The 26192-nt window shown below is 39.4% G+C and overlaps 1 protein-coding gene across 2 annotated transcripts in view; it reads left to right on the top strand.

Moving 5' to 3' along the window:
* The window catches only part of ASB11 (ankyrin repeat and SOCS box containing 11), a 141301-nt gene that overhangs the window by 9586 nt on the left and 105523 nt on the right, over positions 1–26192 (top strand). For both annotated transcript variants that reach the window (XM_069100670.1, XM_069100665.1), the window contains exons 2-3: positions 16311–16390; positions 25115–25222. In XM_069100670.1, the coding sequence (XP_068956771.1) occupies positions 16311–16390; positions 25115–25222 (188 nt within the window). The remainder of the gene's footprint in view (positions 1–16310; positions 16391–25114; positions 25223–26192) is intronic.

Here is a 26192-nt window from a genome sequence, read left to right as displayed (position 1 = left end):
TTTCACCTTTCCCCCACAATTTTTGTCATTTGGTTCATGGAACCCAGAAAGGGCACAGATGGGGCAAGTTTGTAAGAGGCTTCAAGTATGGATGCCCCAAGGATCAGAATGGTTGTGCATCCCAGTTGAGAGGGGTCTCTTTAAAAGATCAATAAGAGTTTTATAACTAGAAGGGGCTGTGGCATTGTGATTTAATTTAGAAGTAAAGCTTAAAAAGGGGAAGCCTACTTGGAGAGTAGGGGAAGGGATCTGATCATAGGGGCAAGTAGGAAATGTGCCCTTGTAAAGCCAAGCACAAGCAGCTTTCCAGAGGACTGCTGCTGTGAACAGCTTGTTAAGATTCTGATTACAAAATATAGTGAACTCTCTATTCCACAGTAAACTAAGACAAATAATTCACAGAAATCAAGGTACAGCATTCACAATGGCATAATAACTTATCTCTAAAGTGGCCACATAGTTTTCACCAAAGTGGTCACATAGTTTTAAACAAAGTACCTTCATTTAGTAACTCAATCATTTAGTAAGTCCTTAATTCAATCATCCTTAAGGAGGCCTCCTTAAGGGACATAAAGTACAAAGGTCAAAGTCCTCTACCTCTAGGTCACAGTAAATCATAATCTTCTCAGTGCACAGTATCCAAGTAAAGTCTTCTTTCAGCTTGACTCGAGGCTGGCTCTCAGCTTCCATGGTTCCTCTTCCATGGTCCCAGCTCCAACTATCACCTGGGTTCAAAGACAGGCAGTGCCCAGCTCCTTGTCCAGTTCTTCTTCCAGTTCCTTGTCCAGTTCTCACTCCATATTAAAGCTCACAGTGTCCAGCACGTCAAGTCCTTTACAATTCCTGTTTCTGGGAAGACAAAACTCAACAGAGCCATGATAATATTCATACACATTGTTGGCATCATCATCAATTCACTTTATGCCTGTGAAATCAACTCAAACCCACCAACAAGAACTGAGGACTCAATACAAATCATTAACATAAAAATCAACACAGACCCACAAACAAGGTCCAAGAGGTCAGCAAAAATCATCAACATAGAAATCAATAAAGACCCACAAACAAGGTTGAAGAGGTCAATACAAATCATCAGTAAAGTCCCCGGGACCTCCAAAACCCTCCTCCAGGACTTGTGTAAACAGACAACCAGAAAGTCCTCTTTTAGAGCCTCCAGTAAGGTCCCAGGGCTTCTGTACAAAGCATCACAAACAAACATCAACACAGACAGAACAGACAAACGTAGAGGACCAGGATCCCACAAGTTTTCTCTTTTTCTCCTTCTTCACTCTGTCACCACAAGAGTTCTCTTCTCAGTTCTGCTGTCTCTAGCCTGGACCTCTCCTTATATATGGTCGTTAGCTCCTCCCCAGGAGTTCAGAGGTTGTGGGGTTCACATGTTCTGTTTCTTAACAGACTTGATTCAAGGCTCAAAAGAAACTTGCACTGAAACAAGATGTTAATTCAGTAGCTGAAACAAGGTGTCAACTACTTCTGTGCTTGCCATTACAGCCCTCAGTGCAGTTGGTAAAGCTGGCTGACGTAACATCTGGAGACACTTGTGACTAGTATTCACAGGGGGAGTTACAGGACCAAAAGACCATATCAAAATAGACTTTTACAAGCCCTCCCTTAACAGGGGGCGTTAACCTGTTCAATGGTCATGGAGCCAGTCTCCCAAGTAAGGGAATATTCCCCTGCAGGGTGCTGAGATGGAGAGAGTAGCTCAAAGAGGAGTGGCCATCCTAAATGGGGTGGCAAAAACCTCGGAGGAAGTCATGTTAGAGAGAGGGGCTTTGCCAAGATGGCGTGCGGTGGGAGAAGAGAGTTCCCCTATTGGGTTTGAGTGGCATACCCAACAATCTTGGACCTCCCCCTCCTTCCCTCCCCATACACAATGAATTTCCCTGTTTAACTAGGGAGTTATCTTCCCACTTTTAGAGGCCAAGTGTGCTTGAGGTATCAGGGAAGAGGAGGAAAAGAATTAGCATTATCACTGTTAGCTCAGAGGGAAATGATTCCGAAAGAGCTGAAAAGGCAATTTATTGGTCACTGTTATGGCAGGGAAAAGACCCAGTAGCACTCCTGGCCACTCAGGCAGTGGGGAAACCCGCTTTTGATGCCATGAGGGGGGCCACTGATCCAAGGAATGCCCCTCCAGGGCACACACCACCACACACCCCACAACCCCCAGGATGGAGGCCTTTGGATCCATGCCCAAGATGTATCCAGGAGGGACATTGGAGGAAGGACTACTGAGTGAATATTAGGGATTAGTATCCTCTGCTGTTAATATTAGACTTCTTGGTGTTTTGATTGAGAGAATTGTAGGAATTGTGTGAACCAAAATGACTCCATCTTGTAAAACTGACTCCATTTTGAGACTTAAGTTTCATAACTTCCTGTAAATTCCACCTGCATGCTAATAGTGAGAATTGAGTGGTACCCTGTTTCACATCCAGGAAAGTCTTCCTGCTCACTTCTTTACTTTCACCTCCCAAGACTTGTTAATCCCTCTCCCAACTTGGAAAGTCCCTAATCATTACCTAATCTTGTATCCTGGTTTATATCCTATTAAATTATTTTCTTTTAATGCATAAAAATTTGTCTCTCCCAGTATTTGGTGGCCAGTGCCAAACTGAGGAGATCTGGTTCTGATTTTTTTATGCAGTTGGCATGCATTGCTCAATTAATCAATATGCTTGGAAGCTTGAACCTTTGTTTCCTTAATTATTTCAGATTTTACCTATCACAGCAGACAGCTTTAATGGTTCTATTTCTTGTATAGAATTCCTGTTTTGGAGAGTAAGGACTAGACTAATGTTTAGCTCCCTAACTTTTTGTTTATATGACCCAGAACCCCATGAAATATATCTTCAAAATATTTCCTAAAAATATTAATTTTTTTAATTGCCACTTAAAAGAAGTCAGCTTCCATTACCTGGCCCCTATATACTTTTTTAGACTTACATCTGTTGATCTTTCTAAGCATATTCCTTCAGACAGACTGGTTTTTAAATATGGGGACCACATCTTGCATGTATTCAGGAACTATATATTTATGTTATTTTTATGTGTCTCCCAGTGATTTGCATAGTTATTTCTTTACCACTAATGAGTGCTAGTTTAGCATTTGTTGAAAGAAATAAAATGTTATTCTAGTAGTTTTATCTCCCTACCCTCCTACCGAAATAATTATATTAAGACCAATGCACCAATATGCTAATGGCCCTGTGATTTCATCAGTGTGAATGTTCCTTCAGGGATATAGATCACAATCCCATCTATCTCTACCTGTCTTTGTCAATGTTGTCTCATAAATATCTCATAAGAGGCCCTCCCTCATGTGCCGGGCTCTTCTTGTTCTCTTGATGTCGCATGCATACTAATGGAGTGTGTGACCTGGCCATGAGTCTTACCAGGCTCCTCTTTTGACTTTTCCTCTGTTAACACATTTATCTGATGAAATTCTTTCCAACTCCTGTCCTGTAGAATTCATTATTTGTAATGTGGGTTCAGCCTGTTGGTGCCCATCATAACTCCCTCCATTGTTTCAAAAGGAAATGGATCCTCAACTTTCATCTGTTGAAGACTGTCAAACTGTAGTATTTCATCACTCTCAGCCATATGATATCACTGAGGAATATTGGTGTAAATTTCAGTTCTTTTCATGACCTCAAGCTTCTTTTTGAACTAGAGACCTATCATAGTGACAATTCATTCTACTCTCCTGTTGTTCACTTCTCATTTCCACATTGTCCATCTGCAGTACCTATCTGTGATAGTAATGGCAATTAAAGATTCCCCTGTATTGGCTTGGTTTTCAAATTGATTGTGTTAAAACCCAGAGTTTGTTAATCCCACCTGTGGGATGGACTTGTTGATGTGAAAAGAAAGTCCTGAATTGGGAGGAGCTGGTGACGTAGATTTGGAGACACAAGAGAGAGGCGGAAGATCTTTTTGGAAGCAGCACCTCATGGAGAGAGAGAGACTAAGAGAATTGCTGGTGGCCGCTTTGAATTGCCCTGGACTTTTGAGACCTGCCCCCTGAGCTGCCAAGGACTGAGGAGATATGGCTGTTTTGCTGGTACTTTGTCTGTCTGTTTTGATGTTCTTTTGCCAGATTTGTCCACTGGTGAAAGACAGTCCTTTTGTTGAAGAAGTCCTGGAATCTGGCTGTTCGCTAAGAAGCCCTGAGACTGTCCTGCAGACAGAGAGTGAATACTGTCCACTGGTGAGGGACAGTGCTGTTGTTGCAGGGATCTGGAGACTGTCCTGCAGACAGAATGAATACTGTCCACTGGTGAAGGACAGTGCTGTTGTTGCAGGGGTCTGGGAGCCTTTCTGTTGGTTCAGAAGCCCTGAAGAAGGATTTTCTTGTTGTATGTTTACAGAAATCCTGGGAGAGGGCTTTGCTAATGTGTTCAGGGGTTCTAGGACTGTTCTACAGACAGAGGATAAATTCATGAAGGGACGGGCAATGTATCTTATGGCCTTGCTAAGCCTTGTCTCCCCAGGAACTAAGATTGCTGAGAACTTGCCTCGTGTCAAGATGAAGAAAAGACCTCCATTTGGGTATTAAGTGCTGTGTTTAAACTTGATGTAACTCTGGGGTAGATTCAATTGAGATCCAGGGGTGGGGAACTTTTGACCTTATTGTGCTCTGTGATTGACAAATGAAGGTACTTTACCTATGTTTGGAAACTAATCTCCATTTGAGAAGAGGGGTTTTGTGGTGGACTTAATTAAGGTATAGCCTAGGGGTGGAGTAGTATTTAGAACAGGGACTTTGTAATTGATTGAATGATTGGAAGGTCCTGGGGTGGGGTAGTCCTTGGAGATTATTTAATCACACTTAGTAAATGCTGTATTTTGAATGATGTCATGTTTTGATCTTCTCTGTTCTGGGTTTGTTACTGAATAAAATAGAGAGCACCTATGCTGGTATTTTGAACCTGGGAAGTTGCCTTTGCTTGGTATTACATTACACTATCCTAGACATTTTTATTTGTAGACAAATTCTATCAATTGTCAGTCCACCTGATTCATATGGTCTTTATCCACTTAGTTTTCCCCTTGTGGTTTGTTAGTACTAAACTGTTAAATTATGGATCAAAGCTATATTATCTAAGGCAAAAAATTAATCATTTTGTCTTTGGGAATACTTTTATTGCTAATCTAAAAACCTTTTGATTTTGCTTTCTAAATTTCTAGTGAGGAATCTATTACTCCTAGCTCCAAAATTCTCTCAATTTTTGATAGAATGGTCATTATTTAGTGTCAGCTTTGGCTCTTGCAGAATTTTAGTTATGGAGAAGGACAGATCATTAAAATACCACCTTTTTTTTACTGGGGAAGAGAATCTATTAAGTACAAATATCTGATTATCGTCTAACAGAAAAACAAAGTCCACTCTTCATATAAACTTAATCTCTGAGTGGTTTTAAATGCCCAGGCTTCTTCCAGTAGGAATGGTGTGTTCTTTATGTGATTAAGATCAAAACTGTCTGGAGCTTTGTAAAAGGAGCAAGTGCTTTAAAAGTTGGTACACTGAATGTTACCTTTTTTATTGTTTACTGGATCTCTGATTCCTTTTTTTCTATATTAGAAATTGAATTCTTTTCTTCTGTAAAGATAGTTCTAAGTCTTTTCAGTTATTTTAGCTTGATCTATTTTAAGGCAACTCTGTTCCTACCAGATCCCTTTTTCACTTATCATCAAACACCACTTCCCTTCCCCTCCCTGCTGCCTTTTGTTACTAGATTTGCTTATTAGTTCCTTTTTTTTGCTTCCTTTTATCTAGTTATTTAATTCTTCACCTCTATTTTCTCCCTCAGTTAAGTAAAGTAAAACCTCCCTTACTCTCCTGCCCTTTAATTTGTTTTTAAATTTTTGTTTTTTGAGCCTTTTTCCATAAAGAATTTATTTTCCTCATTCTCTTCATTATCTTTCCTTTCTACCTATTCTCGAATTTTATTCTTTGAGTCATGATCCTTATATTTACTTAACTGTTCTTTAGTCTATGTATTCTTTGTGGAATTAAAGCTTCTAAGATACCTATTTTGGGTTCCTTCTAAATAGTTTCTGTACTTTTGTCTTGTAGATATTGCCCCCAGATAAATTTTTTTTGAGTTATGCCTCATTCTCAGGTATACCAATTCCTGCAGTTGATAGAGAGGATATTACCTCATGGTAAGAATTTTCTCATGTCTCTGATTGTTCAGTTCATTATCAACCATTGCTCTCGCCTTCATCGTTTTTTCCCCATTTGCCTTGAAATCTCTTTCCTAAATCCATGCCTTCCATTTCTTTGGAGTGTCAGTCACCTCCAGGAGCTCTGATTCCTTTTCTTGTGACACAGGATTAGTGGTCTCTCTAAGTCTCAACCCCCTACAGATAATAATAATTACTATAAGGGCCCAAGCTCTTTTTATAAAATATCCGTCTTCTTCCATGGTAGTATTCATAAATGGTACCTCCTCCTACCACTGAAGCAAGATTTCTCACTCTCTTTCCCTTTTTTTCAATCCTTCCCTTTGTCCCCCCAAACAATCTTCTTTAGGGGCTTTTCTTCCTCAGAGACTATAGGAGCTAAATTCCCCCTCATTGTTAATTTTTAACTTAATTGGAGGTATATTCCTTCTGTCTTCCTCCTGTTACCCTTTTTATGCACCCTTTCATTTGGTAGTCTAAGTCTCACAAAAAAGCTTGATTCACCACCCATAGACAACGTATTGTGAGGCTGAGTCTATTGTGTTTTAGCCCTGGATCTCCACCATCACTACTATTTATTTGACTTCTTATTTCACCCTTGTCACTTTGTGTGCCTTTAGAAAGAAATCTTAGGGGTTTTGCTATTGTTATTTTGTTGTTATTCCTGGTTGCTGCACTTATCCTTCCTGTATTTCTATTGTTTTGTGTATTTAAGAAGCAAATAATTTCTTCAGGTGTCTTAAAAATTGAATATCCATCTTTTTCATTAATAATTAGGATCAGATTTATAGGTTGTCACCTTTGATTACATCTTGAGATCTTTTGCTCTTTGGGACACATTATTTCATTTCTTCCTGTGGTTTATAATGAATGCAGAATAATCTTATCTTATTCAAATTCCCTTTCCTTTATATTTTAAGATATTTCTTCTAGTCTTTTGATGAATTTGTTGATTCTCAGTGTGATTTGTGTTTGAGTTTGTAGCACAGGGTTTTTTTTAGAGGTGATCTCTTGATTCTTTCAATTGGTATTTTATTTTCTGTGTCCAGAAGTTCTAGACAGTTTTCTCATATTATTTCTTGGATTATGGTCCACAGGTTTTTTTGTTTGTTTTGTGGGGTTTTTTTTACTTGTATTCTTCTGGGAGCCTTATAATTCTTAAGTTATATTTATGCATCCTGTCTTCAAGATCATTGCTTGTATGGCAATCATGGATTTTTTAAAAAAACACATTGCTTTTTGTTTCTCTTTTTCAGGATTGTCCTTCACTTCCATGTATTTACATCCTGAATTAGTTATTCTCTCTTTTGTTTTGTTGGTGAGACTCATCACCCTGGATTCAAGTTTTTCCATTCTTCCAGTTAATTCTGTTTTCAGAATCCTTATTTCTCTTTTAAACTATTCAGGCACATCTTACAGTGGTTCCATGCCATCTTCTGAATTCTCAGGATCCTCTGCTTCATCAAGTATTGTTTTATTTTCTTTTGTCTTGCAATGCTTTATATATATATATATATATATATATATATATATGTACATATACACATATATACATATATATATATACATACATACATATATATATATATATATATATTTGCCTGTTTTTTCATGTCTGATCTGGAGACCACATTTCCTTTTGCTATTAGTATACTCCCTGTTGGTTTACTGCTTATGCTCGAGGTCTTTGACTCTGTTTTCTTCCTCCTGAGATGTTTGGTAATTTCAGTCTGTTTCCCCCCTTATTTTACCTTGTTGCTGACTCCAACTCCCCCTTTGATGGCAGCTTCTTTAAGGACTTGATCTCAAAGCTGTCTCTCTCTCTTCCTCTTTTGGGTCATTCTCCGTCACCAGCCTAAATCTCTGCCAAAAGTTACTTCTTGGGGGGCAGAGCTGACCCCAGGCAGATTCCCTCAGGCTCAGTGGAGTGTTACACTGCCCCACATCCATGGATGTCTTGGCCCCATTACTTCTGTGGCTAAACTCTTCAATAGCACAGAGCGCTGCTGCTCCTTGCTGGTTATTATAGCCTTATCAGATTTCTGCCATTTGGATCTCTGCTGCAGTAGGAGAAGGGAGGTTGGGGTTGGGGCATAGAGTTGAGTTCTGTTACAAGACAGGGGGTCATCTTGCACAGTCCTGCTGTTGGGAGAATGGTAGAGAAAGGGGGTGCCGAGTGAGTATGGCAGATGTGAGGGATTATTGGCTTTCTCTGGTGTTAGTTCATTGAGTTTGTTTTTTTTTAAGCAATCGGGGTTAAGTAACTTGCTCAAGGTTACATGGCCAGTTATTTTTGGGTGTGGTGCTGAGTATCTGAGCCCAGATTTGATCCCCAGGTTATCCCAACACTGGAGCCGGTGCTCTTACTTGCTGTGCTACCTGGCCCCCCCAGTTCATTGAGTTTTTACTTGTGTGGGTTCTTGGTGTCCTAGACCATGAAGACAGATTGAATTGCTTTATCATTGGTATGCAATTCCTATACTGGAGACATTCTAGTGGTTGTAAGGACCAGAGAAAGAATCTATTCCTTCATCTTGCTGTTCACATGACCCAGAAGTCCAGACCTCTGATTTCGTTCCTGTAAAGAACCTTCAGTGAAGAATTTCTAGTAGTTGACAGGTCAACAACCGTTTACTAAACACTGTGTGCCAGACTCAGGACTAAGCTCTTGGGGATGCAAAGAAAGGCAGAAACTCCACCCCTTACCTCAAATTGCTCACCTTCTAATGGAAAAATCCATTTACCCAAGGCAGATTGGCATTGATGAGGGATGGCTCCCAATAGGTTCAGCAGGAAAGCCTTCGATTCAGTCTGGAAAGAATTCAGCCCAAGCCAACTTGGAGTCAGAGTTGTAAAAGTTTATTGTACACTTTACAGTGGGCAAGGGCCCTTAGGGGACCTGCAACCTTAAAGGGGTAGAATTAAGGTTTTTATAGAACAATCCATAGTAGAACCCACGCCAATTATGCTAACTAGGTGATTAAGGGTGGGATTAGGAAGGAGTTAAGGTGGGGCCAGTGTTTAAAGGGACATGCACTTTTAATGTAACTGCACAGGCATATTGCCCATAATCCACTGGGAAAAAGCCCAGTGTGGGGCTAGCTGGAGGTGTGGTTTTAGGCTTGAAACATCACTAAGTCAGCTAGCTGTCAAGGGCTGATCGAGAAGTGCCCACTCTGCCACCCATCAGTGTCATGTTTGACAAGATTGATGTCTGGGAATGAAGGCTAACAGAGACTCAGTGTGTGGCTAAGGAGTTAACCCAGAGATAGGGTCCTGCAGGATTCATAGAGGCAGCCAAAGAGTCAACCTAGAGATAGGGCACAGAAGGATTCATGGGGGCAGCGGGTCACTGTACAAAGGGGAGATCATAATTGCCTAAGCTGGAATGTTTATAGATACTTTTGTGAAAGATTCACAGGTCTACCTTGTTTTTGGTCCAAGCTGAGATAAACAATTTGTGAGTTGTTGCTGGGTAGAGTTAATACTCTGAAGCTGGGGGTGGGGCAGGGGGTGATTTTACAAACTGGTTTTACAGACTGATGTTACAAATATAGATCCCAAGCACCCCATCATTCCCCCCTTAAACAGATGGCACCCAAATTCATTTGGGAACAAGGGGCTATGGTCTCAGCTTCCAGAACTGCTTCTGGATGAGGAGGGGCCAAGAGCTGTCCCTGCCTCACAGGGTTTCATAATTCAAGGGGTGGGGTCTGTAGCCAGTGTCCAGAACCTGGCCAATGTCAGGTCCAGGGGGTGATGGGTCATGGACTCGGAGACTGGTTGGTACTCAGCCTGAGATGTCACCTGCAAGTGAAGGGTGCTGAGCCTAAAAGACACAAATCTAGCAAAGGGATTAAACAAACAAGGGCCGAAAAGGAGTAAGAGAAAATTGACCAGAAGTGGGGTGAGTATGGGCTAGTATAGTCCATTACTCAGACTATTTCACTGTCTGCACTTGTTAAGTTACAGGACAAGTTCAGGAGTAGTATTTAGAAGAGGGACTTTGTGATTGATTAAATGAATGCAATATCCAGGGGTGGAGTAGTACTTGATTGAATTACCCTTGGTGAATGCTGTGTTTTAAATTATGCTATATTTTGATTTTCTCTGTTCTAAATTTGTCGCTGAATAAAATAGAGAGCAGCTATGCTGGTATTTTGAATCTTGTGAAGTTGCCTTTGCTTGGCATTACAGCAGCTTGTGGCATTTTCTCTCAGATACTGATTTAATGCAGATAACTATACTGAAATTCAAACTCAAAAATAAAATTTAGTTATGGTCCCAAGTGCTTTTTACCTTAAACCACAAGCTTCACCAATCACAGCTTAGAGCCAGTTATACTTATTTCTATTCTCTTGTAGCTGCAATAAGCAATAAAGATTTATCAAGTCTCACAAATGTAAGGAATTCCATTTACTATCTTTCCTTCTGAAATAAAAAAAGCCAATTGATAAAAATCCTTTCTAATCCTTGCAACTTTTTAGAAAGTTAAGTTCATTTAAAAACTTCATGACTGAAAAAGCTCCCAGGCTGAATGACCTTACCTAACAGATATAGTTTCCAGGGGATTTGCCAGTTTTACAACATAAGGAAAATTTATATGAATTCTAAGCAGGGAGAGACCGGGGGAAGGGCTACTAATGATGCCCCTGCTTAGCCAATTCTCATACATGCAGGAGGACTGTTCTGTATGGGCAGAACTAGTCAGAATAAAGTTTTCATCCAGTCTCCTCCTTTCCATATACAGCAATTAATTACCAATTTTAGGTTTTAGCATTAAAACAGTAGCAAAAATAACTTAGTTAACAGTCTTACAATTTTAAACAATCTTAACTGAAATTTCCTTTTAACAAAGACAGACTTGGAAGCTTATGATTTCCCAAATTACAATACTCCAAAACTTCAAGAAAAACTGCTTCTCATACAGCATAGATAGTACAACTGTTTACCAGTAACAGTATCATAAACAATTATCATGTTGTTAAATTTGAACTTTGAAATAAAAACAAATGAATTACCAATGTGGTGACCTTAAAACTCCAGTTTTTGAAGTTACACAGAACTAAAATTTTCTTGGTGCTACACAACTAATCAACATATCACTAGAAATCACTTACGTTCTGGAATCTCACATAAATTGTGAATGTGATGATCCATAAACCTTCAAATTAACATAAATACATCTTTAGATGAGGCAAGCTTGAAAACTACATCCCTATATTTTTCTTTCCTTTTTTTCCCCCAGGTTTCTCATTTTCTCAATAAGAATTCTACAAAATGCCTTTACAATTCACTGTGCAGGGAATCATTCATTTCATCATTACTAATGTGGAAACTATAACTTTAAATCACTGTATATTTCCAGAATAGCCAAAAAGTTAAATGAACAATCAGCTATCACAGTAAATATCAGCAGTATTATTACTACCTGTTTGTATCCCACATGTAAGAGCTTTAAATCATCAGATATTATAACATAAAAAAATCCAATTCATATTACATAAACATTATAACATAGGGTTAGCAAAACTGATAAAGTAACATAGCTGGTTTTATACAACTTTTTCTCCATCTTTTAGTTTCAAAAAAATTCAGATTGAAAACTACTTTATCTAACACCATTTCTGGCTCACAATGGTCACTCAATTTTTACAGTATAAGAAGATTTTACAGTTTAGAGATACCATAATAAAACAATGACATTATGACATTAATTGCATTTCCAATTCATCACATACAAAAATTATTGATAGAAAATTAGGCTTACCAAGTGCAGAGGCTTTTCTCCTCTCCCCACAGCTACAGAGCCTGGTTGTGGACCCAGTGGTTTGAAAGGAGAGAGCGGTTATATGCATTCCTAGAGTTGTGGACTTCAGGGTGCCCAGGGGCCCAGGGCTGTTGCCAGAGCGGCCCTCAATACAGTTTCTGTGCCTCCTCCCCTTTTTTTTTTCAATTTGGGGGGTGTAACTCAAATTTCCTGCTATTCTTCAGCACCATCTTTCCTTATCTGATCTGGTGAGAGAGGCTTTAACCAAATCTGCTCAAATGTTTTTAGCTGTTCTAAATTTTATTCCAATAAATTTTTTGTGTCCACTCCTTAGAAACTTGTTTGAAAGTGATAGCTTTGATTTCTCTAGCAAGGGTGGGGAGTGGCACCTACTCCCTTATCCCAGTTCTAGAGAACCCCGAAATCTCACTTTTCATATCAAATCTTAGAAAATATTCCAATTTGCCTAAATGCCAAATAGTAAAATGAATTCTGACTTATCTTTAGCATCATATTAGGAGTGACACTTTTCAAAAATGACCAGAATGAATTCAGTTGCATTCTGATACACAAAACTTTCCTCTTTCAGATGAGGCAGGAAATAGTTAAATGTTCATCTGCCTGCCTCTTTGTTCTGAGGGAAAAGATTCCCTCCCTTTCTTATCAACTTCTCCTCACTCCACTTGTCCAGAGTGGAATGAAGAGGAGCAGATTTTCAAACTTTTAAAGATTTTAAAACTTGTGTTCACACTTTTCAATAGCAAATAACATACCTATCCTAACTTCCTACCCATGTTCCTTTCTTTGCTATATGCTTAAACTTTCTTGCTATTCCTATACTCTTTAACTTGCATTTACCATCATATAACCTAAACAAGACAATATTTTGCTCTCTTTCTCTCCATCTCCAGCCTGCATTCAGCAGCGGGGGAAAGGAGGAGGAGGGAAAGAGATATCAGCATTCCAAAGGAGTGTCCTGCAGTCCAGCTTCATTTTAAACCTTACAGGGTGTCAGATTACTCACTCACACTCATTCACACAGCCACACAGAGACAGAACAGAGAGAGAAACTGACAGGAAGATTCCAAAAGCTCACAGAGGATTGCCAAAAATCCTCGGCACAAATCACGTTTGCTTGGCCCCCAGACAGATGCTAATGGAGGCCAGATAAGACTTGCTTTAAGATACCCTAGGCACAGATCCCCAAGTGTAGGGGGAAACTGGCCCATCCTTTCTTCTTGAGGTCTTGAAGACCGCGTTTTTTTCCAGTTGTACAAAAGACATCCCAGAGGTGAGTCATGGGGTATGGGGTGAGATTGACCCATCCTTTCTCTTGCCTCCAAACCAAAGAGTCTCTGTAGTCCGCTCTTACTCCAGAATTCCCTAGAAAAACCTTGCCATATATATATATTTTAGACAGGTAGACACTTGTCCCTAGACAGAGTGTCCCCCGTCTGTGTGGGATGTGTCCTGGGTCTATTTAAAATAGACCGGATTCTGGTCTGCCCCAGACCAGAACGGTCCACTCAAATCTTCCTAGGTGCTTGAATGGAGAACCTGACATACAGGACAAGAGGGAGGAGGTAAAAGGAGATTACCGGAACTCCAAGAAAGCTTGAGACCATAGACTTTCCTCCTGGCTGGCTCGACAAAATGATGAGGGATGGCTCACAATAGGTTCAGCGGGAAAGCCTGCTATTCAGTCTGGAAAGAATTCAGCCCAAGCCAATTTGGAGTCAGAGTTGTAAAAGTTTATTGTACACTTTACAGCAGGCAAGGGTCCTTATGAGACCTGCAAGTTTGTTAGGCTGTACAGGGGCAAGAGTCCTTTAGGGGACCTGCACCCTTAAAGGAGTAGAATTAAGGTTTTTATAGAATAATCCATAGTAGAACCTGTGCCAATTATGCTAACTAGGTGATTAAGGGTGGGATTAGGTAGAAGTTAAGGTGGGGCCAGTGTTTAAAGGGACATGCACTTTTAATGTAACTGAAGGTGTATTGCCCATAATTCACTGGGAAAAAAGCCCAAGGGGGGCTACCTGAAGGTGTGTAACTAAATCAGCTAGCAGTCAAGGGCTGACAGAGAAGTGCTCAGTCTGCCACCCATCAGTGTCATGTTTGATAAAATTGATGTCTGGGAACCAAGGCTAACAGAGACTCAGTGTGTGGATAATAGACTAAGGAGTCAACCTAGAGATAGGGTCCTGAAGGATTCATGGAGGCAGCAGGACACTATACAAGGGGGAGATAATAGTTGCCTAAGCTGGAATGTTTATAGATGCTTTTGTGAAAGATTCACAGGTGAAGCTTGTCACTGTTCCAATTTGAGATAAACAATTCGTGAGTTGTTGCTGGGCAGAGTTAATGCTCTGAAGCTGGGGGGAGGGTATGATTTTACAAACTGGTTTTACAGACTGATATTACAAATTGATGTTATAAATATAGATCCCAAGTACCCCATCAGGCATCTTCTTTGTAATTTATACTCTTAGCGATTTGCCTGTGGCTCTGTGAGTTTTAATCGATTTAACTAGAGCTCTGAGAGTTTTAAGTGATTTGCACAGGGTCACACAAGACATGTCTGAGGAAGGATATGAAATTAGGTCTTGCTGAATACAGGGCCATTTATTTCTCTATTCTTTATACTATATTGCCTGTCCAAATACTAACAGTATTTACTGCAAAATCATGGATCATGGGATTATATGGAAGGGACTTTAGTTTTTATTTTGCCTAACCCATCATGAATTAGGCATGAGGAAACAGCCTCAGAAAAGCTAGATAACTTTGCCAACATGACATGAGTAGCAAGTGGTATTCGAACCTAGGTCCTCTTGTTAGAAATTTAATACTCCTTTCACAGAGTGAACTACACTTTCCTGTGTGACATTAATTGCTAAATGAAACAGAAATGTTGGCTTCTCATCTGTCTATTGAAACAGGCCAACTTGTTTTCTGAGAGAGACTTAGGCAGGGCAGACATTGGTGAGCCTTCCTCTTAGAGCAATTAGAAATGTAGGGCTGATATACTAGCTTTCCACAATAACAGCAGCATCTGTCGAGTCTCAGTCACATTAATGAAATCTGGTAAGATTAGGCCCAAGAGAAAATAGGAAAGTAAACATCAAATAATGTACAGGCTGGATACTACTAATTAGAACAAACAGTTTCTTTGTATGTTGGAGGCATCCTTTACTGGAATGAAATTAAACAGAATATTAGGAAGCTTCTAATGTGATTCTTACAGTGTTCTTGCCTTTCAGAAACATAGAGAATAAACTGCCATAGGTGTACAGATTTGTTCTTTCTATTACCTTTTTCTGAAGAACAATAACGATAATTATATATATACATATATATATACACAATCTCATATGTGCCTTACAACTTTGTGAAATACTTTCTATATTAGTATATATATTCTATATTAGTATATACTAGTGTATTCTGTATTAGTATATTAGTATATACATTAGTATTTTTAGTATATTAGTATATATGTATTAATATATATATATATTCCATAGAGTAAGTACTTTCTATATTTCTATCCCTCCTTTATAAATGAGGAAACAGAGGTTCTGAATTTTGCTAAATGTAATATTACTGGTAAGTGTCTCAGGAATTATTTGAACCCTACACTCTGCAGACACCAAATTCAACACATTCTACTATATCCTGCTCTGGCCAATATTAGCTTATCATCAAATGTTTATCAAATAATAAATAATAAACTGAATTAAAACAATTCTAGTCACTTTCCTTCCTCAGCATTGTAAAAATAGTCAAGATTTTCCTTCCATATTTGATTATTATAACTGTAGAGTCTCCTAAGTGACTGAACCCACATCCCACACAAGTGAAATAGATGGTTACACTAGGCAATACAAATAAAAATAAATTTTCTGGTTGAATTTTTTGGCAGGTAGAAGAAACCATGGAGCTGCAAGAAAGATAGGTGTGGAATATGATGTTAACGTGAATTGTGCCCTATATAAACCATATTTGGATATGTTCAGGTATTAGACATTGTGTAATGATGATAAGATCAAAGTTTACTCTTCCCTCGCCAAAAAATAATTGTGATGAGGATGATAAAATGTAACTTTAAAAGGGCCCAGCTGACTCCCTATGCAATAACATGCCTACCTTGAAAGAGCTATATTGGTATTTTCTCAGTAGGGTTCCATTTTTGGAGCATACATGCACACACACATAGAGTGGGCACCTGTGTATTCTGCCCTCCCAAATATCCTTTCCTATCAAGTTGACAGAGCAGATGATTCATAGGAACATAATTTTATTTGGTTTTAATTTTGTATTTCAGAATCTTGGGCTGACCGTTCCCTACTTCATGAAGCTGCATCTCAAGGGCGTCTCCTTGCTCTCAAAACTTTAATTGCACAAGTAAGTAATTGGAGGGTTGTCTCGAAAGCATTTGTAGTGCTTATATTGAAATGGAACCTTGCCCTTCACAAGCTTTGGAAATATCACATAGGCCAGCATTTCCCAATTACATTCTGAGGTTCTCAGGTTTTCTGAACTATATGAATAGTCTATGAAAAATATGTATGCCAGTGATTGATATTTTCCCCTTTAAGTGTTAAGTATGAAATTATATATTTGCAAAGCACATATTACATATGGTAATTTAAAAAATAAAAATAGACATAATGTCCTCTATTTCCTAATGTAATTTCCCCGACCTTCCTCTTCTTTATCCCATGGATATTTTAATATATTTAGACTAATGAATCATTATTAAAGGCCTACTATGTGCCAGATATTGTATTAGGTTCTGGGAAAAATGACAGAAGTGAGGCAATTTCTGATCTCAAGGAACTAATATTCTAACTGGCAAAACTACATGTATATATGTAAGTATACTAAACACACACACACATGTAAAGGAGATACAGGGTAGCCTTGGCAATGAGGTTGGGGGAGACCTAGAAAGGCCTCATGTAGAAGGTGGTTTATTGAGCTGAGTCCTGGGTGAAACCAGGGATTCTAAGAGACAGAGGTGAACAAGGATAGTGTTCCAGGCATGAAATATAGCCAGTGTAAAGGCACAGAAGTGGGGGGTGGAGTGGTGTGTGTGATAAATGAATATATATAATTGGAACATAGAGTTCATGGAAAGAAATAACGTGTAATAAGACTGGAAAGGTAGGTTGGGATTAAGTTGTGAAAAGCTTCAAATGCTGATGGAGGGACTTATCCTAGAGGTAATAGGTAGCCACTAGGAATTATCAGTAGGGAAATGATATGGTCAGATATGTATTTAGGGAGCATCACTTCATCAGCTATGATGGATGGATGGGATAAATCAGAGTGCAAGAAATCTTGAAGTAGAAAGACAAATTAGGTGGTATTGCTACAGTCCAGGTGAGATGTTGTAAGAACCTGAACTAGGGTGGTGGTCATGTGAAGGGGATAGATGTGGGAGATCGAGAGATAGAAACAACAAGATTTTGTACTTAATTGGCTATATATAGTGCATGAGAATGAGTAATGGAGGATGACACCATAATTGAGAACATGTATTATTAGTGATGGTGATACCCTCAACAGAAATAGGATATTTTGAAAGAGGGGTGGGTGACTTGAGGATGGGAAGAATGTTGTGAGTTTTGTTTTGAAAATAATTGTATTTGAGGTATCTCTAGGACCTTCAGTTAAAAGTCAAGTAAGCAATTGGTGATGTAGGAGAGAATCTGGGGCTAAATATATAAATCTTCAGAGTCATTGGCCCCATTTGAACCCATGAGAACTAATTAGGTAACTAAATGATAGAAGGTAGAGACAAAGGAGTTAAAGGTCAAGGAAACCTATGGTTAAGGGAAATTATATGGATGATGATTTAGCAAAGGAGACCTAGAAAAAGCCATCGGATGGACAGGAGAAATGAGACAACAGTGTCACCAGAGAGGGAGGGTATCCAGGAAGAAAGTATTCAATTGTCAGTGTCAAATGCTGCTGAGAGGACAAGGATGAAGATTGAGGAAAGACAGTTAGGTTTGGCAATTGAGAGATCATTGGTAACTTTGGAGAGACAATTTTATTTGAGGTTGGAAGCCATACTATAGAACATTTGGAAGAGAAGAAGAGAGGAAGAAAAAAACAGAGGAAAATTATAATCAGCTTTTTCAAGGAGTTTGGCTGAGAAAGGGAGGAATATAGAGCTATAGCTATTGGGAATTTTCTAATAAGAGAGACCCTCTCATGCTCGTAGGTAGCAGAGAAGGAACCAGTACATAGGGGAATATTGAAGATTACAAAGAGAGAATGGATTATAGTGAAAAAAGTCTTCTGGACAAAACCATGAAAACCTAAATCTTTATATTTAAAGACCAAAACCTGTGACTAGATTGGAAAATACGACTTTAGATAATTTATTTGTATCTCCTACTAATATCAAAATATTTTATCATCTTTCTGTTTTCCCTGCCTTTTCTGCCTCCCTCCCTCCTTACCTTCCTCTATTCTTCCTTACCTACATTTATCATATTCCTTTTTCATCCACTGAATATGTGTGCATGTATGTGTATGTGTGTACATATGTGTATTGGTGGTGGACCATACAAATAGGGTCCCTCCTCTCCATGAGAGTTTATAATTTAGCTGTGATGATTAGATATATATATATACTTATAAATGTTTTTTTTATTTCCAAATTAGAATATGATCAATGCATGAGTGCTCTTCTCAGATCATCCTGTGTTCCTGCAACTTTTTTTTCTGGTTAATTGACTTTCTCATTTTGGGGGCTTTTGAGGTAATCTTTTACCATACAACTTTTCTCTTTTCCTCCATTGCTATTTTGACATCCCACCCTATCTATAAATTTTTTTCTAGCAAATAATGAAGAGGCCTTAGGCATCCTCTAGCCATTCACTTTACTTTCCCAAGTCCTTCAACACTTTCCTACTTTGGATGTCTGCCATTCTACAGTGGCAATGGAAAGAAGATACTTCAATCCAAGTATTTAAATTATTCCTAGTAACCAGAGGAAAGACTTTAGGATTTACACAGAGACAAACATCTGGTCATTTGCTTACATAACGTAGCAGCACTGTTTGTAATAGAATGTCCTAGTTTGCCTAAATAGCGGCAAAATGTTAAGAAAAAAATTTTCCATTAATATATTAATGATTTCTTATAATTAATATTAATTATAATTTATTAATGTATCTATACTAAAATATTAAGGAAAAATTAAGCCAATAATGATATGGGACCTTTATAGAAGCATCAGCTAGGTCATTAATACTCATTGTATTATAAATATTCATTGAGGGTTTACAATGTGCTAAATATGGTATAATGGATGCACACAACAAGCCTTTGCTCTTTCGTAATTATAAGCTTGGATTTTTCAGACCTTATTTCATCCTACCTTTTCAATATGCTCTGCTCATTAAGAAGAAAGAAGCGGATTTATTTACACAAATATTTATTGATTCCCTGTTATGTGCAAGACATTGTGGGTGATACAAAGAAAAATAAATAAGATGGTAGAATACAGACTTCTTAAAGGCAGGTACTGTTGCCTGTAACATTAATAAATACCTATTGAATTGAAATTCTACTATTCCAAGACTCCAAGAATTTTCACCAATTCCAAGATTTTACATAATGCACTGCTGCCATCTTGTGAGCAGGTTGGTCTTTAAGCATTCAGCTTTCAAAAAATGCAAGTCAAATCTAAGAAAAGAGAAAAAATACTTTTTTAAATTACATAAAATGATTAATTTGAAACTTTGTGTTGATGTGAAGATTAGACCCGTAGAAGCAGGGTAGGACAAGAATTAAGGGGTTCAGCAGCATGACGTAGGTGGATCACTAGATATATAGGTATTTGGCATCCAGATGTCTAGCATTAAGCAAAAATAGGGGTACAGGCAAGGAGATATGGCACAGATATTGAATATCCACTCATGGGCTCTGAGAACTATTGTCCCGTGAAACCTTGAATATATTTGGAATAACAACTCACATTGCCCTAGCATTTTTAAGTTAACAATCCTTAGTTAAGTACAGCCTTCCCCAAAACCTTATGAAGTAGTGTTAAGTATTATTATCCCTCTTTATAGAAGTACTGAGGCTCAGAGTTGTGACATGACTTGACCCTGTCAAAGCTAATGTCTTACACAGGATTTGAACCCCAGTCTTTGCTCACACTAAGCTTTTTCCATTATCCTATGCGTCTTAAACCTCCAAAGTTATGAGTAATTACCAAATCTTGTGGTCTCTTCCCAGCCCTGTCCTTCTCAACCTGTCTGCTGCATTTGGCATTGCTGTCTGACTTCTTCTGGAGGCCCTCTCTTCTCTGGGTTTTCATTATACCCTTCTTTCCTGGCACACCTTTAACTTGTCTGACCACTGCTTCTCAGTTTCTTTTTACTGTATCTTCATCTGCATCATGCCTCTGTAGTGCCAATGAAATATTCACAGTGCCAGTGGTCATGATAAATATGCCTGCATAGTACTTGATTGCAAAATATAAGACTCTCCATATAGAAGACAGAAGCAAAACATTTATTCAGACGCCAGAAAACCAAATCCCAGGAAACAAATTCCATCGTAGCAGCATAGAAGGTAATGCACCACAATGTAGCAGAGAGGTACAGCCTTCCCTCAAACCAACACAAGACCAGTATTTACCCACAAGCCTATCTGTCTCCTCCCAAGTGTGCAGCTGTTCTGACTCCCAGCTTCCTGTGGGCTATATTCCACCCTTCAGCAAACTCCTTCCATCACAGTCTCCATGTGATTATGTTCAGCCTGTTAGGGGGCAGGGTTTATTTTCAAAGCAGGGAAGGTCTTCAGATTCCCTTAGGCTTATTAAGGGGCAGAGAAGATCTTCAAATTTCCATCACCATTACAGCCTCCTAAGTGTGGGTATTCCCTAAGGTCGTATCTTGGACCCTTTCAATTTTTTTTCCTCTAGAGATGTCACGTAACTTACAAAAATATTTTCACCTTTTTAAACTTTTGCTCTATCTCTTTCAGGAAACCTAGCTGAATTTGTACCCAAACTTCTTTTTAGGAGGTGACAATGTGTAGAGAGCTGGGCTCTGGAGTCAGGAAGATTGAGTTAGGATCTAGCCTCAGACACTTACTAGCTGTGTGACCCAGGAAAGTTCCTTCATCTCTGTCCACCTGTTTCTTCAACTGTAAAATGCAAATAGTAACAGTACCTATAGCAGTGGGTTGTTGTGAATATCAAGTATTTGTAAAACACTTAGCACAGTCCCCGGCACATAAGAAGGTACTTTATTTCCATCCCCCCATCCTTCCTTCATGTTTTGCTGGTAGATGGTTTGGAGTCGTTCTTTTCTTCTGGGTTTGTGTCTTGTGCATCTCTATCACCATAATCTGTTTTGACTGTGGGATCCTTTTTTATTTGCTTATTCTTTCAGTCTACTCTCTGAATCTGGACTTGATGCTAGGTCAGGCTCTGCCTACCTCTGGAGGGAAGGTCTGGGATGGTCTTATTGATGCTTTCTTGGGAGGTCGAGAATTTTGTTCTTCCAGTCTCTCAGGGACAGCTCTGGCTGGGCACTTGTACTCCCAATGTGGCCTAATGCAGGGAAGTGTCTGATCACTGCCCTAGGGGTCTGATCTCTGTAAATTCCTGACCTGGGTTTGGGTCTGAACGTCACTTGGACTTAACAGCGATCAGTCACTTGAGAAGGTCTGCTGGTTCAGAAGTACAATACTGCACATTTCCTCTTGGTCTGGGACTCCTACCTTGTTATTCCTCCGAAGACTTTAGATCAGGTTAGAAACTGAAAGGGAGATTCTGCTCAGTTCTTGGGGCAGGGTTTGGGTGAGGCAGTGCGTAAACCACACTAATGCTCTCTGCTTCTGGATTTGCTTCTCTCTTGGTAGACTGTCTGGGGCCTGTGACTATTCCTTATTTCAGAAAGCCAGCCTTGGTGCATATCCTCTCTTCAGTCTGCTTTAGATCTGTTACCTGGAACTGAATAGTAGATGATGAAACTATCAGATAGCACCCATTCAGGTATGGGTCTTGGACCTCCTCTGCACTGGGGTGCTCTGTGAATGTTCCTGGCCAGACCCCATGCCCTGTGTCCATAGACCTCCCTTTTTGTTACCTTATGCTGATTGGGTGGGAAAAATTACTTCCTGTGACTTTTTCTTGTATTCCCTTATCAAGATTTGGTCCGGCACATTTTTCTAAATCTCTTTGGAGGAGTTTTTTGGTGTGAGTGAGTGTGTGTGTGTGTGTGCGTGAGCGTGTGCATGTGTGTATAAGCAAACTTGCCGTACTGCTTCCTTACTGCTACTGCTCCCATGAGTTTAACTGTCGTCTCCACACAGATGATGCCCACATCTACATATTTAGCTCCATTTTCTCCCCCAGCCTCCAGGCTCACATCACCTAGTGCTTATTCGAGATATCAAACTGACTGTCTTAGAGACATCTTCAACTTAACATGTCAAAAACCAAACTCGTCTTTCTCACTAACTCTCCCTCTTCCAGACTTCCTTATTTCTGTAGAAGGCACCACTACCCTTCTAGTGTCTCAGGTTCATAATCTGGGCATTATTCTGGACTCCTCCTTCTCTTTCACCCCACATCAATAATTAATTAACAAATCTTTTTGTTTATACCTTCATAACATCTTTCTCATATGACCCCTTATCTTCACTCAAATGGCTACTACCCAAGTCCAGGGCCTCATCACTTCTCACCTAGGTTACTACAACAGATTATTGATCTAGGTTATTAATCTTCCCGACTCAAGTCTTTCCCATGTTTTGGAGTCCATCCTCTACATCACTGCCAAAGTAATTTTTGTCCTTGATCAACTCCAGTGGCTTTTTACTACTGCCCCTTGGGTAAAAATTAAGTTCTCTGTTAAACTTTTAAAATCCTATACAACCCATTTTCCATTCTCCCTTCCCTGACCCTTCCCCCCATGCACTCCAAGCAAATTAGTCTCCCTTTTCCTCACTCACAACACTCTAGCTAGCATCTCTGGCCATTCCTCATGCCTGGAATGTGCTCTCTCTTTACACCTTAGAGAGTCCCTTTCACTATTTAAGATGGAGCTGAAGCACCATCTCCTACCTGAAACTTTTCCTGATCCTCCCAACTGGTAGTGCCCTTCTTCCCAAACTGCCTTGTATTTCACCACTTTGTAGCAACATATGTATATACATGTATATGTCTATATTAACCTTTTCTTTATTCTGTATATATGTTTTAAATGTACTTGCTGTCTCCCTTATTCGGATATAAGCTCATGGTAAGAGGGATTGTTTCAGTCTTTGTACTAGCCCTAGCACAGAACCTCTCACAGAGTAGGTGGTTCATAAATACTAGCTGATTCTTATTAATAAAGGCAGGACCCTGTTACCAGAGGATTTGGGAGGCAGGTAGGTCCACAAACAAATCAACAAATTAAGCAAATCATTGAGGAACCAAGGCAGAGACAATAAGATAAGGGCCCAAATACTAGGGCAAAAAGAGGTCATTTGGAACAGGAAAATAAGAGGAGAGCCCAAGTTAGAAGGGGACCCGAACTAGGACAGGCCCAAAGTAGAGCTTCTTGCTTAGGGTCCCACGTATTCCTCCTCAGTTCCTTTCTATTCATTTAACAAGAATTTATGCAGTAGCTGCTATGCACTAGGAATACAAAGACCTGAACCATCTGATTATCTCCATTCTGCTGAAGATCACGCAGATAAGAAAATCAAAATATAGAAATTCGTCTCAAAACGATGAGGAACTAGCACTGGCACCAGGGTCTTCTTTCAGTCTAGGCCAGGGTTGAATGGACAGGTTGGCATTGTGACCCCAGATGCTAATGTTTTGGGCATCTAGGGGAGCTAATCATGTAGGCCATTACATAGTGTACCACCTCTGTAAAACCAGTAAAAACCAAACTAAAAACAGCAACAGCCTTTCACATACTAGGTATATGGATAAACGAGTACAGTGTTATGTAGTATGAATGCAATACTCACAGTGCCAATGGTCACGATAAATATACCTGCATGGTGCTTGATCACAAAATATAGTAAACTCTCCATATAGAAGACAGAAGCAAAACATTTATTCAAACACCAGAAAACCAAATCCCCAAATCAGTAAGCCAATTCCATCATAGTAGCAAAGACATTAATAAGCCACAACAGCACAGAGAGCCACAGCATCCTTTAGTCTTCCCACAAACCAACACAAGACCAATATTTACTCACAAGCCTATCTGTCTCCCCCAGAAGCATCCTCTCCTCCCAACCACCTAGCTTGCTCTGACTCCCAGATTCCCGTGGGCTCTGCTCCATCCTTCAGCAAACTCCTCCTACCACAGGCTCCATGTGATTACATTCAGTCTATTTGGAGGCAGAGTATATTATCAGAGCAGGGAAGGTCTTCAAATTCCCCTAGACTTATTAAGGGGCAGGGAAGATCTTCAAATTCCCATTACCATTACATGCTATCACCAAAGACCTTAGCAATTATACTCTGATTTAAAAACAGTGATTAAGATTTAATATTGAGGCATTTGTCCATTTCCAAATGGTGGTTATAGTTTTGGGTCACTAATGTTTTAGGGCCCTGGAAGAATCTAATGCAACAGTCTCTATAAGAGAGCTATGATGCTAAAGAATTATTTATTCTCTCTACTTAATGTTTTCTCATCTAAGCCTTTTCCAGACTGTGCCCTCCTTTAGATGTTTAAATTTATTTTCCTTTCAAGACTTATTCTCAGCAGCCAGGTAGACTAGGGTATTTCTGTTTTATTATATGTGTGCAGTCATAATTGAAAAATAGTCAGATCATTTAAAAAGATCCTTTCCCCAATGGGTAGTTGTAGACTGGGACGGATTGGAAGTTAGGACTCTGAGCAGCTATTTTTGTTTTTTGAGTATCTGCTAATCCTATGAGTTTTGCATCCTTCCTGTCTAACCATAGCTCTGCTCCCTCCCTCTCACTCTAGTCCAATCTCTCCTAGTCCCTTTGAGCATTCCTCCTCCCCCCTACTTAATATCAATAGAGCTTGTTCATTTATAGAACATCTAAACCTGAGGGGGGGATATTGTCATTACTCTCTCAAACACAGTAGTCAATCCTCTTTTCTTCCACTTTAGGGAATCAATGTGAACCTCGTGACAATAAACCGTGTCTCCTCTCTTCATGAAGCCTGTCTTGGGGGCCACGTTGCATGTGCAAAAGTCTTACTGGAGCATGGTGCCCATGTGAGTAGCATAGAACAGTATATACTAATTTTGGCTATTGTTCATTTCATTAAGACCTGGGCTCAGAAACTGACCTTTGACCACAGCATTTCTTCATGGCAGGACACAAAATGTGACTGGGACCCAGAGTATAAAGTGTGTTCTGCAGTCACCTTTCTAAGGTAAAATCATTGTAGGTGAGAGACAGAGACTCCAGGATAATGAAAAGTGATCACTGCGAAGGATATTGCCTGGGGAATGGAGGGGAAAGCAGGACAAGACTGGACAGGGGCAGCTCACCATGACCATCGTGAGGAAGAAGGGAAAATGAAGCATCTCCTTGTTAGGATTCTATTTTTTTAAATCAAATGCTTTATTAACTTCTAGTTTACATCATTCATTTCTGCAAGATTTTGAGCTACAAATTTTCTCCCCGTATTTCCTCTACCCACCACCCCAAAATATCCCCTCCTCCAATCTTCTGTCTCCCATATCTTCTCCCATACCCCCTCCGACTTTCCAGTAGGGCATGGTGGATCTCTATGCCCCAGTGTCTGTATGTCTTATTCCCCAGTTACATGTAAAATAATATTAATGATAGTATATATATACATATATATATATTATAAACATTTGATTTTAAAACTTTGAATTCCAGATTCATTTCCTTTCTCCCTTGTTACCCACCCTTACTGGGAAGATAAGCAATTCAGTATAGGTTGTGCATGTGTAGCTACGCAAAACATTTCCATAGTGGATATATTGTGGAAGACTAACTATATTTCTCTCCATCCTATCCCACCTCCCACTTGTTCTATTCTCTACTTTGATCCTGTCCCTTTTCAAAAGTGTGTGCTTTCCCTCTCCCTAAACCTTTCCTCCCTTCCATCATCACCCCTGCTCTCCTGGAGGGTGAGATACCCTATTTAGTGTGTATGTCATTACCTCCCCAAGCCAAATTCAATGAGAATAAGGTTGACCCATTCCCTTT

This window comes from Petaurus breviceps, unplaced genomic scaffold (genome assembly GCF_028583685.1).
Source record: "Petaurus breviceps papuanus isolate PSGF00001 unplaced genomic scaffold, PetGlider_PUasm1.0 419, whole genome shotgun sequence".
NCBI lineage: Eukaryota > Metazoa > Chordata > Mammalia > Diprotodontia > Petauridae > Petaurus > Petaurus breviceps.
This window is presented reverse-complemented; position numbering and strand designations above follow the sequence as displayed.